Source organism: Dermochelys coriacea, chromosome 6 (assembly GCF_009764565.3).
Source record: "Dermochelys coriacea isolate rDerCor1 chromosome 6, rDerCor1.pri.v4, whole genome shotgun sequence".
In the NCBI taxonomy this organism is placed as follows: domain Eukaryota; kingdom Metazoa; phylum Chordata; order Testudines; family Dermochelyidae; genus Dermochelys; species Dermochelys coriacea.
In genome coordinates this window covers 4,025,198-4,037,405 of record NC_050073.1, presented here as the reverse complement: position 1 = coordinate 4,037,405, position 12,208 = coordinate 4,025,198, and the positions used below count along the sequence as shown (strand labels likewise).

Below are 12,208 nucleotides of genomic sequence, written 5' to 3'. Positions count from 1 at the left end.
AACGCTGTTTCGGTTGCTCAGAGCTTCTGTCCTTGGAGCAGCAGGTCAGGCAGCTGGCTCATGCAGCAGACCTCGACGATCCTCATAAAGAAAGCCCACGCGCACGGTTCGGTGACAAAGGCAGTCGGCCAGGTTTCTTGTCCCCTAGGCAGCGTCCCAGCGTCTGTGGTCACAGGTACCCTGGCGCATGAGTGCCTAGGAGCAGCGGGAGGTTTTGCTGTTGCCTAGCCCACGCAAAGGGTTAAGGCGAAGTACCTTGGTATTTATACACCGAGACAAACAACTGGAATACACAACTTACACCCCACTGTACATATGGAGATCTGTTTGTTACTTCCCCTTGTTCCTGATACAGGGCACTCCATTTATAAGAATCAATCGGATACAGTGATCAAAACCACTGGGACAATATCACTCCTAGTTCCCTGCTTTTAAGAATCAAATCATGCGGGACAGATGTGATTCTTAGGCAAGGCATGCACTGTATCCCTAGTTGTTATTCCATCACGCCGTCTTAGCTTGTAGGAGATTGGGGTGTATCTGTTCGAGCCTGGAAATATATTTATGTAAATGGCTAATACCTAAAACACTAACAGCAACTCTACCTAATTCCTATACTAAATAATAAATTTATAAGCCTCTACTTTTAATACATGATTCAGGCCTTAGATATGGCACCAGGCCCAGTGCTCCAGGATCTCTCTCTCTCCACTACAGCGCCTAGGAATCCAAGAGGGCGGCTGGGCACCATGCCAGGCTCAGAGAGACCTTGTCCCGGGCACGTGATGGGAGAAGAGTATTTTGGAAGGAGACCAGCTAGGCATGTTTATCCTGCTGGCCTCTGCCTCATTGGCCACGCTGGGTCAGATGAGCTCTGGGGATGGGGGGCAGGGGCAGGAGAGCTTTGGGAAGCCCCTGAGCAGCCACCAGAGGAGCACAGAAGGAGAAGGGAAGGAGGTCACTGCTGAGTGTTCGTTTTAGACTTTGCTGGCTGGTTTTCTCTCCCCTGCTTCCTCCGAACATGAGCCTGTGGCAGAGATTGACCCCGCTGGTGTCCAAGGGGCGAAGTTTAGCCACGGCGTCGGCCAGTGCCAGGGGCCACCACGGGGACGGGACAGGAGGTGAGAGAGGAGTGAGGGTGGAGTGGGATATGGGGCCTTTCCTTTCTCAGTGCTCATTCTGATCCAGCCCCAGGGGACTGGCTGGGGATGAGACATGGAGCCTTTCCCTAATAGGAGGTGCTGGCTCTGATCCTGTCCAACCTATTGAATCCATCTGACACTCATTCAGTGGCCTTGTGAAATGAGTTTGTCGGGTCTCAGCCCCAGCGCCCACATTGCAGCCCCCACCCCCCACTACCACTAACGACCCCACCTGGCGGGCAGTCACAATTGAGAGGCCGAGGGCTGGATAGTCCAGGGGAGCAGAGCTCCCTTCTCCCTGGGGATGGGGTGGTGTGTGGAAAGGGGCTGTGCCTGTGTCAGGATATGAAGCGGGGGGAACCTCACCCCAGGGCTGCCCTGCTCTGGGAGTGGGAGATCATTGGCCCCCGGTTGATGCTGATCTGGTCCCAGAAACAGCCAGGGCAAAAGGGTTTAGTGGGGTCAAGCAGCAGAGGGCAGCTGCCAAGTACTGCATAGGGAGTATAACTGCAAGCCAGCCTCCCTCTAGCTTTACCCCCCCCCATGTAATCCCCGTGCTGCCAAATCCAGCAGGGTCCCCCCAACCCGGCCAGCTTCAGGGCAAGGTGGGCCAGGCGGGAATGTCCCATAGGGGAATGTCTCCCCATGGTCAAGCGTTGGGTGCCTTAGCAGCGGGCTCCAAACCCGTCTCTCAGCACCAGCAGGACACCCTGACTCACCGAGATGAACCGGGCCCCCACTTCCTGTGGCTGGGAGGCAGCTGAGCAGCGTTATTTATTCCCCTGACGGGGGGGGCTGTGCCCTGGCTGGCGCTGCCGTTGGACTGGGCCCTGGAGCGATGCCAGAGCGTCAGGCCTGGGCTATATTTACCCACCAGGAGGAGGGGGAGGCTGCACCCGGAGCGTGACTTTGAAATTGACCTTTGCTGCTTCCCTTTGGGAACAGCCAGGAGGCTACAGGGGAGCATGGCAGGGTCTCAGTAGGGGGCGCCCTCCCCTCTGTCATTGCCGGCCCCAATGCAGCGCGAGGGGTGCTGTGCTATGGGGGGGGGGGCTCAGTCGGGGGCATTCTCCCCTCTGTCAATGCCGGCCTCAATGCAGCACGAGGGGGTGCTGTGCTATGGGGGAGATGGGGGGCTCAGTAGGGGGCGCTCTTCTCTCTGTCAATGCCGGCCCCAATGCAGCACGAGGGGGCGCTGTGCTATGGGGGGAGATGGGGGGGCTCAGTAGGGGGTGCTCTTCTCTCTGTCAGTGGTGGCCCCAATGCAGCACGAGGGGGCGCTGTGCTATGGGGGGAGATGGGGGGGCTCAGTAGGGGGTGCTCTTCTCTGTCAGTGGTGGCCCCAATGCACCACGAGGGGGTGATGTGCTATGGGGGGGGCTCAGTAGGGGGCATTCTCCCCTCTGTCAATGCCGGCCCCAATGCAGCACGAGGGGGTGCTGTGCTATGGGGGGAGATGGGGGGGCTCAGTAGGGGCACTCTTCTCTCTGTCAGTGGTGGCCCTAATGCAGCACGAGGGGGTGCTGTGCTGGGGGGGCGGAAATGGGGAGGACTCTCCCCTCTGTCAGTGCTGGCCCCAGTGCAGCACTAGGGGACGCTGTGCTATGGGTGGGAGGGGGCAGCTCAGAATGGGACATTCTCCCCTCAGTCAGTGCTGACCCCAATGTATCATTAGGGGGCTCTGTGCTGCAAGGGGAGATGAGGGGGCTCAGTAGGGGGCATTCTCCCTTCTGTCAATGCCAGCCCCAATGCAGCACGAGAGGGTGCTGTGCTATGTGGGGGAGGCTCAAAAGGGGGCATTCTCTCCTCTGTCAATGCCGGCCTCAATGCAGCGTGAGGGGGTGCTGTGCTATGGGGAGAGATGGGGGGGTTCAGTAGGGGGCATTCTCCCCTCTGTCAATGCCATCCCCAAGGCAGCGCGAGGGGGTGCTGTGCTATGTGGTGGAGGCTCAATAGGGGGCATTCTCCCCTCTGTCAATGCCGGCCCCAATGCAGTGCGAGGGGGTGCTGTGCTATGGGGGGAGATGGGGGGCTCAGTAGGGGGCGCGCTCCTCTCTGTCAGTGGTGGCCCCAGTGCAGCACGAGGGGGTGCTGTGCTATGGGGGGGGGAGGCTCAGTAGGGGACTGTCTCCCCAGGGCAGTGTAGGGGTCATGCACTGTGCAGTGACTGTCTCTGCAGCCAGGACATGGAAGATCCTGTCATTTGTGGTGGCGCTGCCCGGTGTGGCTATCTGCATGCTGAACGCCTGGCTGCAGATGGAGAATCACCCCCATGAGCCTGAAGAGTTCGTTGCCTACCACCACCTGCGGATTCGCACCAAGGTACAAGGAATTGGATTACACTGGCCCATGAGGCGGATCCTGGATAGGACACAAGGGTCGGGATACAGGGCTAGATGGGCCTATGAAGCTGATTTGGGCTGTCAGGGAGGGGGCAGGATACCGGGCTAGATGGGCCCATGAAGCTGATTTGGGCTGCCAGGGAGGGGGTAGGATACCGGGCTAGATGGGCCTGTGGGTCTGAGCTGGGCTGTCAGAAGGGTTGCCAAACTTCCTGATTTGGCTGGGAGTCTCCGGGAATCCGGCTCCATCTCCCGGAGGCTACTCAAGCCAAACCGGGAGATTTTAGGCTGCTAAAAGTCTGGCGGCGCAGTGGGGCTGAGGCAGGCTCCCTGCCTGCCTTGGCCCTGTGCCACTCCTGGAAGCGGCTGGCACGTCCCTGTAGTCTCCGGCAGGGGGGAGCAGGGGGTCTTCGTGCGCTGCCACCACCTTGAGCACCAACTCCACAGCTCCCATTGGTGGGAGTGCAGGCTCTGGGAGGGGGTGGCACTTACCTGGGGCTCCTAGGCAGGGCGGGCCAGGGGGCCTCCATGCACTGCTAACCCCAGGCACTGCCCCCCACAGCTTCCTATTGGCTCCAGGGGCGCTTGGGGCAGGAGCAGCGTGTGTAGAAACAGACCCCCCCCCCCCGGGGCTGCAGGGAAGGGCCGGCAGCCACATGGAGCAAGCAGGCAGGCAGCCACTCAGCTCCGCCTTGCTGCCGGTGATGGGTGGAGGCCCCGGGCCGTTTTAAATCACCCGGGGGCAGAAGATGGGGCCAAGGGAGAGACCTGGCCTCAAACATTGCTGGAGCCGGGCCCCTCCCAGGAATATTTGCCGCCCATGGCTAGGGGGACTGCCGGTCCACCAGCTCGCTCCAACAGGCTGCTCTTCCTGCAAGCAGTGGACAAAGCAGGCGGCTGTCAAACAACGTTATAAGGGAGCATTGCGCAATTTTAAACGAGCATGTTCCCTAATTGATCAGCAACGTAACAACGTTAACTGGGATGCCGTTAAGTGAGGAGTTACTGTATATACAGATCTATAACTTATAGTACAAAGGTGATACAACCATATCAACAAGATGATCATATATGGCAAATTATAATATTTTTGCAGTTATCTTACATGGCTGTGACCAGCGTCCCAGTGGGGGATAGCTATGGTCACTCACCTAGGGTGAATTGCAAAGAATGGGGCAGACAATCCCCATAAAGCTGGTGGATATGCTGATACTTATAACTTCACACACAAAAATGATACATGCGTACAGATAGCATAATCATAACCCGCAAAACATAACCTTTTCATAGATGCCTCACTCGACAACCTTTGTACAAGATTTGCTGCAAATATATAACAGTGGTTGCAACAATGCTCTACATGGTCATATTGTAATCAGATGAGGTCACAGAGCTTGCACCCCGCACCCTCTCCTGCCTGCCAACCCCCTGCCCCAGGCTCAGCCCGGAGCCCCCTCCCACATTGCGAATTCTTCGGCCCCAACCCAGAGCCCACACCCCCTCCCGCACCCTAACCGCCTGCCCCAGCCTGGTGAAAGTGAGTGAGGGTGGGGGAGAGCGAGCAATGGAGGGAGGGGGGATGGAGTGAGCGGGGCGGGACCTCAGAGAAGGGACGGGACAGGGGCCAGGGCAAGGGTGTTTGAGTTTGTGTGATTAGACAGTTGGCAACCCTAGCTGTCAGGGAGGGGGCCGGATACCGGGCTAGCTGGGCCTGTGGGTTTGAGCCACAGCAATGAAAGCATCCCTAGCTCAGAGGTGCCGTGAGATTTCTGGCCTCATGGCAGCCAGCCCTGAGAAAGCCAAGGTGCAGAGACACCCCGTCTCGGGACCCTCTCTTTTTCTTTGCAGGCGTTCCCCTGGGCTGACGGGAACCACAGCCTCTTCCACAACCCCCACACTAACCCCCTGCCCACAGGCTACGAAGAAGCAAGGGGTCATCACTGAGCCACCCGCCCACCCCACCCAAGGGGCCCTGGGCCTAGTGACAATAAACCTGAGTGGATCTGTCTCCCAGTGGATTTATTTACAGTCTCGCCCATTCAATAGCTTGGAAAGGGACTCGGGGCGGGAAACCCTGTATCCGGGATCCCCTCTGTGCCCCCAGGGCTGGGACATGCATGAGACTGCTCTTTGCCACCCTGATTGCTGCCCCTGAGATGGGGGCACCAAGGGCAGAGCTGGGTGAGCGCAGAGTGCTGGGAGGGAAAACAGGGTTCATCCTCCAGGGGGCAACACTGATCCCCCCAACTGGGCACTAGAGAGTCCCCATGGCGAGTGGGGTCCGGGCGCCCGCTATAAACCAAGAGCCTGGGGTGGGACCGGCCGGCAACCTGGGAACCTGTCTGGCTGCTGTGGGCTTAGGAGGGGATGGATGGCCAAATCCCAGCTCCAGCAATCCCATTCTGCCTCCTGAAATCCCCCACTACGGTTTCAATTGCATGCAGAGATCCTCTTCACTTGCTGTCCTAAACTCTTTTGCAGTGTTGCTAATAGACACCAGTTTGCCCTACCCCCGAGACGGCTGCATCTCTGTGCCAGGCAAGGAATCCCTGCATAAAGAGTCCCCCTGCCCCACCCCAGGGGTGGCTGTATGTAAATGCCCTTGGAAGTATCCCTGTGTAAACAGCCTGTAGCTCAATTTATTCACTGAACCAGCTCATGGCCGCATCAGGTGGAAATTGGGGGAGGTTCCGGCTGAGTTAGGGGTACCCTGCTGAGCTCAGCTGCACAGATCCTCCCTCCCATGCTACCCTAGAGCTGGTTAGGAGGTGGAGGGTCCCCAGATGTGGTTCTGGCTCTGATCCCGGAAAGGGGCAGAGGGGAGGGGTGGGAACAGGAAACTCCTTGTGCTGTTACAGCTTCTGCTCCCAGCACAGAAGAGCGGGGGGAGGGTGGGGGGGGGAATTTAATCCTTCATTCCCCTAATAGGAGGAATTATCACCCTGCCTGACTTTCAGATTCACCGCCCAGCTCTGAGCACAAAGATCGAATATCCGATAGAAAGGGTTAACCCCCCATTTCTGATCCCAGCGCCAGCGTTCTGGTGATTCTTTTTTTTTAAAAAATACCCATTTTAATAAGACTAAAATGAGGGTGAAGAAGCCGGGTACAAAGGGAACAGGGCTCAGAACATTTTACAGCAGCGACTGAAAAAACCAATGTCCAAAGTGGAGCTGTCAGGTCAAGGCAAGGGGCAGTTAAGATTTGGGGTCTATACTGTGTCCCCAGTTAGCTAAGAGAGGTGTCTTGCAGCGAGGGAGGGCTTGTTACTCCAGAGACAGAAAAGGAGGCACAGAGACTGGAAGAGAGAATGTGGATAAGTCACGTGACAAGATAATGTCAGGGCTGGACATGGAACCCAGGAGTCCTGACGCCCAGCCCTATCCATCCCCCTGCTCTAACCCACTAGACCCCATTCCCCTCCCAGAGCTGGGCATGGAACCCAGAAGTCCTGACCCCCCTGCTCTAACCCACTAGACCCCACTCCCATCCCAGAGCTGAGCATCCTGATTTTGGATCCCGCTGCAGGAGCAGTCACCCCCACGTCTGCCCACCCCTCTGCTGAGCAATTAATTCTGGCCCCAGCCCCCCATAACTTCTGTTTCATCAGCCCCCCACAGGGCTCAGCTGCACAGCCACACAGCCCCCATTGTTGCCTCAGCGCTGGCTTGGGGGAGGGTTTCTCCTATCCCAGATGTGGGTCAGCTCCAATCCCATCATCGTCTTCCTCTGCAGTGTGGGGCACGGGGCACCTTCAGGTTTAAACTAGTGCAAAAGGGGGATTCTCTGTCACTTGACAATTTGAGGGTTTCGGTGACTCAGCCGGAGGTTCTGGGTCTATTGCAGAAGTGAGCGAGGTCCTGTGGCCTGCGATGTGCAGGAGGCCGGACTAGATGATCATGACAGTCCCTTCTGGCCTCAAAGCCTGAGGGTTACGAGTCCCTGCGGCCGCTTCTTCTTGGCACCGATTTCCTGCCTCGGCTGCTGTTTCTCTCCCTCCCAGGGGCCGCCTCTGGCTGCATCTCCCCTGTGCCCAGCGCCCTGCTCACAGCCAGCCTGTGATCCCTGGGGCTGCAGATGCACACACATGGGGCTGGGGGACCCAGGGGTCCAGGCCACTGGGACAGGAAGGCCCCTGTGCTGTGACAGCCCCCTTACCACACCGCTCTGGGAAATAGCCAGGCTCAGAGCTCATTGGTTTTAACCCTCTAATTCTCCAGCGCGTAGGGAAGTTCCAAACAGGGAAAGAACCATGGAAATCCACAGCCTCCTCCCTCTGCTCTCAGACCTCTAGCCCCTGCCCCATCAAGCTGAACCTCCCTGACTCGCTGGATCAGACCTAGTGGCCCACCCTGCCTCTGACACCGCCCACCATCAGGAAGGCACGAGAACCCTGCAGTGGACACTTTGGGGATCAGCCACCCCCGGGAGAAATTTCTTCAGAGAATTGTTTTCATCGCTTCGTAGCTGTTCTGGCTGGACAACGGGCTCTAGTCTAACCTGCTGTAGAGAACAGGCTGGAGGATTTCACACGGTCTCCCTGTATGGACCAAAGCGTTTGGGTAAAGCACCCTCCAGTCTGGATTTGAAACCAGCGAGAGACGGAGAATCCATCACTTCTTTTGGGAATTTGTTCGAAGGGTTAATCACCCTCACTGGGAAAAACGGGGGCCTTATTTCTGGTAGGCGCTTGCCTGGCTTCAGCTTCCAGCCGTCCGTTCTTGTTCTGCTTTTCTCTGCGAAAGTAAAGAGCCCTGCGGTACCCGAACCTGTCTCCCTGGGGAGATAATAATTGTCACAGACCCACACGGCTCGGTGCTCTCACATGGCTCTGGAATGGTCCCTGGGAGGAGCCCTTCAGTGCATCAGCCCCCTTCGGGTCACGCTGTCTCACTGGGGTGAGCCCCTTGGCTTCCCCGCCTCCGGGGACCAAACTTTGGAGCCTGCAGCAGCCCTGCTTCAAACCGTGAGCTCCCTGGAGCAAGTTGGCCTGAGCTGGACACCGGAGGGAGACTTGTACCCCAAAGGGAGCAAGGCACCCCCACCTTCAGCATCCGCAGTGACTTTCAGCCAGCACTGTAAAAGCAGGCGGGGTCTTAGATGTCTGGAACACAGTGTAGAAACCCTGTGGTTAGCACAGAGAGCAGAAGGTTACAGCACGGTCCATCTGGGTCGGTCCAGACTTGCCCTCTGAACCCTCTTTTGTCCCAGGCCAGAAGCATCTCCTCCTGCCTCCAGCAGCCCACACTTAGCACTCCCTAGCTCTTTGTCCTCCAGCTGGTCACACCCGGCTAGCTTCCTGCGGAGGGTTTGGCCATCCCTGGTCGTTAGTTGCTAGGTATGAAATGTTTGGGCAATTGGAGTGACCATTGTCTTCTCAGGCTCCACATGGGCATGGGGGCCAGGCCAGGTATCAGTCACACCTGCAAAGAGTCTCTGCAAAGAATAAAAACCGTTCCTCCCTCCCTACACCTAGTTAACCATGCGCCGCATAGGTGAAACTGAGGCACACACAATAGTCATCCAAAATATTATGAAAAATTCCCGCTTGGTCGCAATAATACACTGCAATCACACTTCAATCTTCTTTTTAATAAACTGAACACACTGAGCTCCTTAGCATCCATTGCTTTGCGAGAGGGTTCACGTCCCCTATTATTCTGATCTCGCATATCACAGACCTCTCATCCGCTTGGGATAGAACCTAGGAGTCCTGTCTCCCAGCTTCAGCCACCCGTTCTAACCACTAGACCCCAGTTCCTTACTGGAGCCAGAGATAGAACTGGCTCTAACCTTCTAGGCCCCACTCCCCTTCCACAGTTGGGGATAGAACTCAGGAGTCCTGTCTCCCAGCTTTCCCCGTCCACTCTAACCACTAGACCCCACTCCCCTCCCAGAGCTGGGGAGAGAATTCATGAGTCCAGACTCCCAGCCCCACATGGTTGTTATAGGGTGATGTTCTGAGTGCAAGTAGGTCATCAGAATGCAGATCCAGAGCGGTGCATGGGGGGCGAATGTGCGGGAAGGGAGAAGCAGAGTACCCTGGGGCGGGGCGGGGCAGGGGGGCTATTGTTTGGGGAGGTTGGGGCTGAGGCAGACATTGGCAGAGTTGCTCTGGTCCAGCCTGGCCACAGCACTGTCCCTCGCGTCCTCCATCATCTCCTTGTACTGGCGCTTGAAGAAGTTGAGCTGGTAGGAGACAGAAGGGAGAGATGGTGAGAAGCAGACGGACTCACGTTGTGGGTCAGGGGGATGGGGTGTGGGACCCTCTCCCTGCCCTCACCCAGCTGGGAGAGCGACAAGCCCCAACCCCAGGGTGGTGGGGGAGGGGTCCAAGCCCTGCCCCCCTCACCTTGTAGAGGGCTGCGGTGATGAGCGCCAGCAGGATCAGGCCCCCCACGCTGCTGCCCACGATGATGGGCAGGTAGTTATAGACCTCGGAGCGCTCCACCACTGTCTGCACCTGGGGGAGAGGAGCTGTGAGATGGAGACCCAGGAGTCCTGGCACTATCACCCGCCCCTGCTCTAAACCCCCAGACCCCACTTCCCCCCAGAGCAGGGACAGGACCCAGGAGTCCTGGCTCCCAGCTCTAACCACTAGCCAATGCTCTCTCTAACCCAGGCGCAGTCACTCTGGTACCTGGCGCTGAACGAATCCCTCCTTCTGGGTGTATTTCTTCTCCTCGTATTCAATCCGGGCCTCGCTCACCAGACTCACTTTCTGCTGCTGAGTCTGGAACAGAGCAATTATCTGTCCCTGACCAGAAATGACACAAACCAGCCCGGAGCATCATCCCAGAGGGACCCAGAGCAATTTACAGGCTGTTCACACAGGGGCAATCCCTTGCCTGGCACTGAAATGGAGCCACCTCTGGGGAGGGGCTCAGGGGCTGTTCACACGCTGGGATCTCTCGCCTGGTGCCAGGCGGCAGTGGCAGCTCTCGTACCTGGGAGACCCACTGGAAGCTGACGTTCCCTTTGATCATGAACTCCAGCGGCTGCTGCATTTCCAGGGAGGTGATTCTGCACCGGATCTTCTTACAGGTGGCCACAGAGCAGTCCTGGGGGTGGAAGGATATCGCCGGGTGAGGCAGGGGGCATGCAGGGGTTCAGCCTGGGCATGAGGGTCTGGGTATTTATAGCAGGGGTCCCTCCCCCAGCTGAGCCCCCCCACTCGCTGTTTATGTTAGTGCGGAGGGGAAGGGACTGCTGGGATCCACACCAGCCTGCACTCACCAGCAGGGGGCGCTCGCTCATCTGCTTCACAAAGTCCTTCGAACCGGGCGTTCCCGCCTCACTGGTGCACTGAGCCAGCTGGGGCTGGGGCGGGAGAGAGACACGGCGTTAATGGGGTCGGGAAGGGGACACGGGGCCTTTCCCCTCTATGGGGTGCCGGCTACAATCTGGCCCCAGGGCAGAGGACTGGCTGGCTGCGGTGGGGGGGGAACATGTGGCCTATCCCCCCTAGGCAGCCTGTCCCAGCAGGGGCCGCTGTAGGGCAGAGCAGGCGTCACGGGGCCCATCTCACACACACAAGGGCAGGGAGAGGCAGGTACCTTGGAGGGGACGACCTCAGAGGCATCCCACACCCGGGCCCCGCTCAGCTCCACGGGGAACTGGAACGTGACCGAGAGGGGGACGTTTCGCTGCCGCAGGTTCTTGACCTGAAAGAAACAGACTCGCTACAGGGCACTGCAGGAAGAGAACCCAGGAGCTCTGACCCCCAGCCCCGGCTCTAACCCGCAGACCTCACTCCCCTGCCAGAGCTGGGGATAGAACCCAGGAGTCCTGTCCACCCCTACCTCTCTGTGCTCTAATCCTCAGACCCCACTCAGGCAATTCTATTCTATCCCCCTCCTCTGAGCCCTCCCCCACTTTCCCCGTCTCCCCCCCTCACTCTGTGCCATTGGCCTCACCTCGTACCCATGTGTCACTGTCGCACTTGTCCCTGCCTCCTCGGTGGAGAAGTTGACGTACTTGGTGGACTCCTCGAGGCTGGGGGAGGAAAAGGATGGAAGGACCGAGAGATAGGAGTGGGTGAGTGTAATGAAGAGTGACAGTGGGGTGTCATGTCCAGAAGGGGGTGCTGTGCTGCAGGGAGCAGGGGGCTCAGTAGGGGGTGCTCTCCAACCTGTCCCCTCTGTCTCCACACGGATCTACCTGGTGAGGATGACGAAGATGCCGTACTTGACTGGCAGCTCCGCCCGGTGAATCATGCTCTCGTTGATGGGACCGCCGTTGCCACTGGAGGGAGGGGAGGGCAAAGGAGAGAGACGTGAAGAGAAACAGCCAATTAACTTTGCAGGGAGAATGCACCAGAGTCCACTGCCCTGCACAATACTGCCCTGCATGAAATACCTGTGCCCTAAGTCACTGTACTGCACCATACATCACAACTCTGGGTTACACAGCACTGTACTGCACTGCAATATATGTCACTGCAGAACGCCATATTCCATTGCACTGCACCAGACACCAGTGATTCTCAAACTAGGGCCGCCGCTTGTTCAGGGAAAGCCCCTGGCGGGCTGGGCCGGTTTGTTTCCCTGCTGCGTCCGCAGGTTCAGCCGACTGCGGCTCCCACTGGCAGGGCCGCCCAGAGGATTCAGGAGGCCTGGGGTCTTCGGCGGCGGGGGCCCTTCCGCTCCGGGTGTGTTCAGCGGCACTGAAGGACCCGCCAAATTGCCACTGCTGCCTCTTCCGCTCCGGGTCTGAAAACTGTTG

At 58.1% G+C, this 12,208-nt stretch overlaps 2 protein-coding genes across 2 annotated transcripts in view; one reads left to right on the top strand and one right to left on the bottom strand.

Annotated features, from left to right (window-relative positions):
- The first annotated feature begins 881 nt into the window (after positions 1-881).
- LOC119856568 (cytochrome c oxidase subunit 6A, mitochondrial-like) lies at positions 882-5,492 on the top strand. The gene is made up of 3 exons (XM_038404216.2): positions 882-1,121; positions 3,322-3,464; positions 5,333-5,492. Exons 1-3 carry the CDS (start codon positions 1,022-1,024, stop codon positions 5,426-5,428), a joined length of 339 nt encoding a protein of 112 aa, XP_038260144.1. The 5' UTR covers positions 882-1,021; the 3' UTR covers positions 5,429-5,492.
- A 3,563-nt stretch (positions 5,493-9,055) lies between these two features.
- Positions 9,056-12,208, bottom strand: part of LOC119856491 (integrin alpha-X-like) — a 52,883-nt gene continuing 49,730 nt past the window's right edge. Inside the window, 8 exon segments of the mRNA XM_038404018.2 lie at positions 9,056-9,673; positions 9,837-9,947; positions 10,125-10,217; positions 10,432-10,545; positions 10,721-10,804; positions 11,041-11,148; positions 11,401-11,479; positions 11,645-11,728. Of these exon segments, the coding sequence (XP_038259946.2) occupies positions 9,551-9,673; positions 9,837-9,947; positions 10,125-10,217; positions 10,432-10,545; positions 10,721-10,804; positions 11,041-11,148; positions 11,401-11,479; positions 11,645-11,728 (796 nt within the window). The 3' untranslated portion in view covers positions 9,056-9,550.

Coding starts and splice junctions, on each gene's coding strand:
- LOC119856568 (XM_038404216.2), top strand. CDS start 1,022: ATGAGCCTGTGGCAGAGATTGACCCCGCTGGTGTCCAAGGGGCGAAGT. Junction 1,122..3,321: donor CCACGGGGACGGGACAGGAG/GTGAGAGAGGAG, acceptor CTGTCTCTGCAG/CCAGGACATGGAAGATCCTG. Junction 3,465..5,332: donor ACCTGCGGATTCGCACCAAG/GTACAAGGAATT, acceptor TTTTCTTTGCAG/GCGTTCCCCTGGGCTGACGG.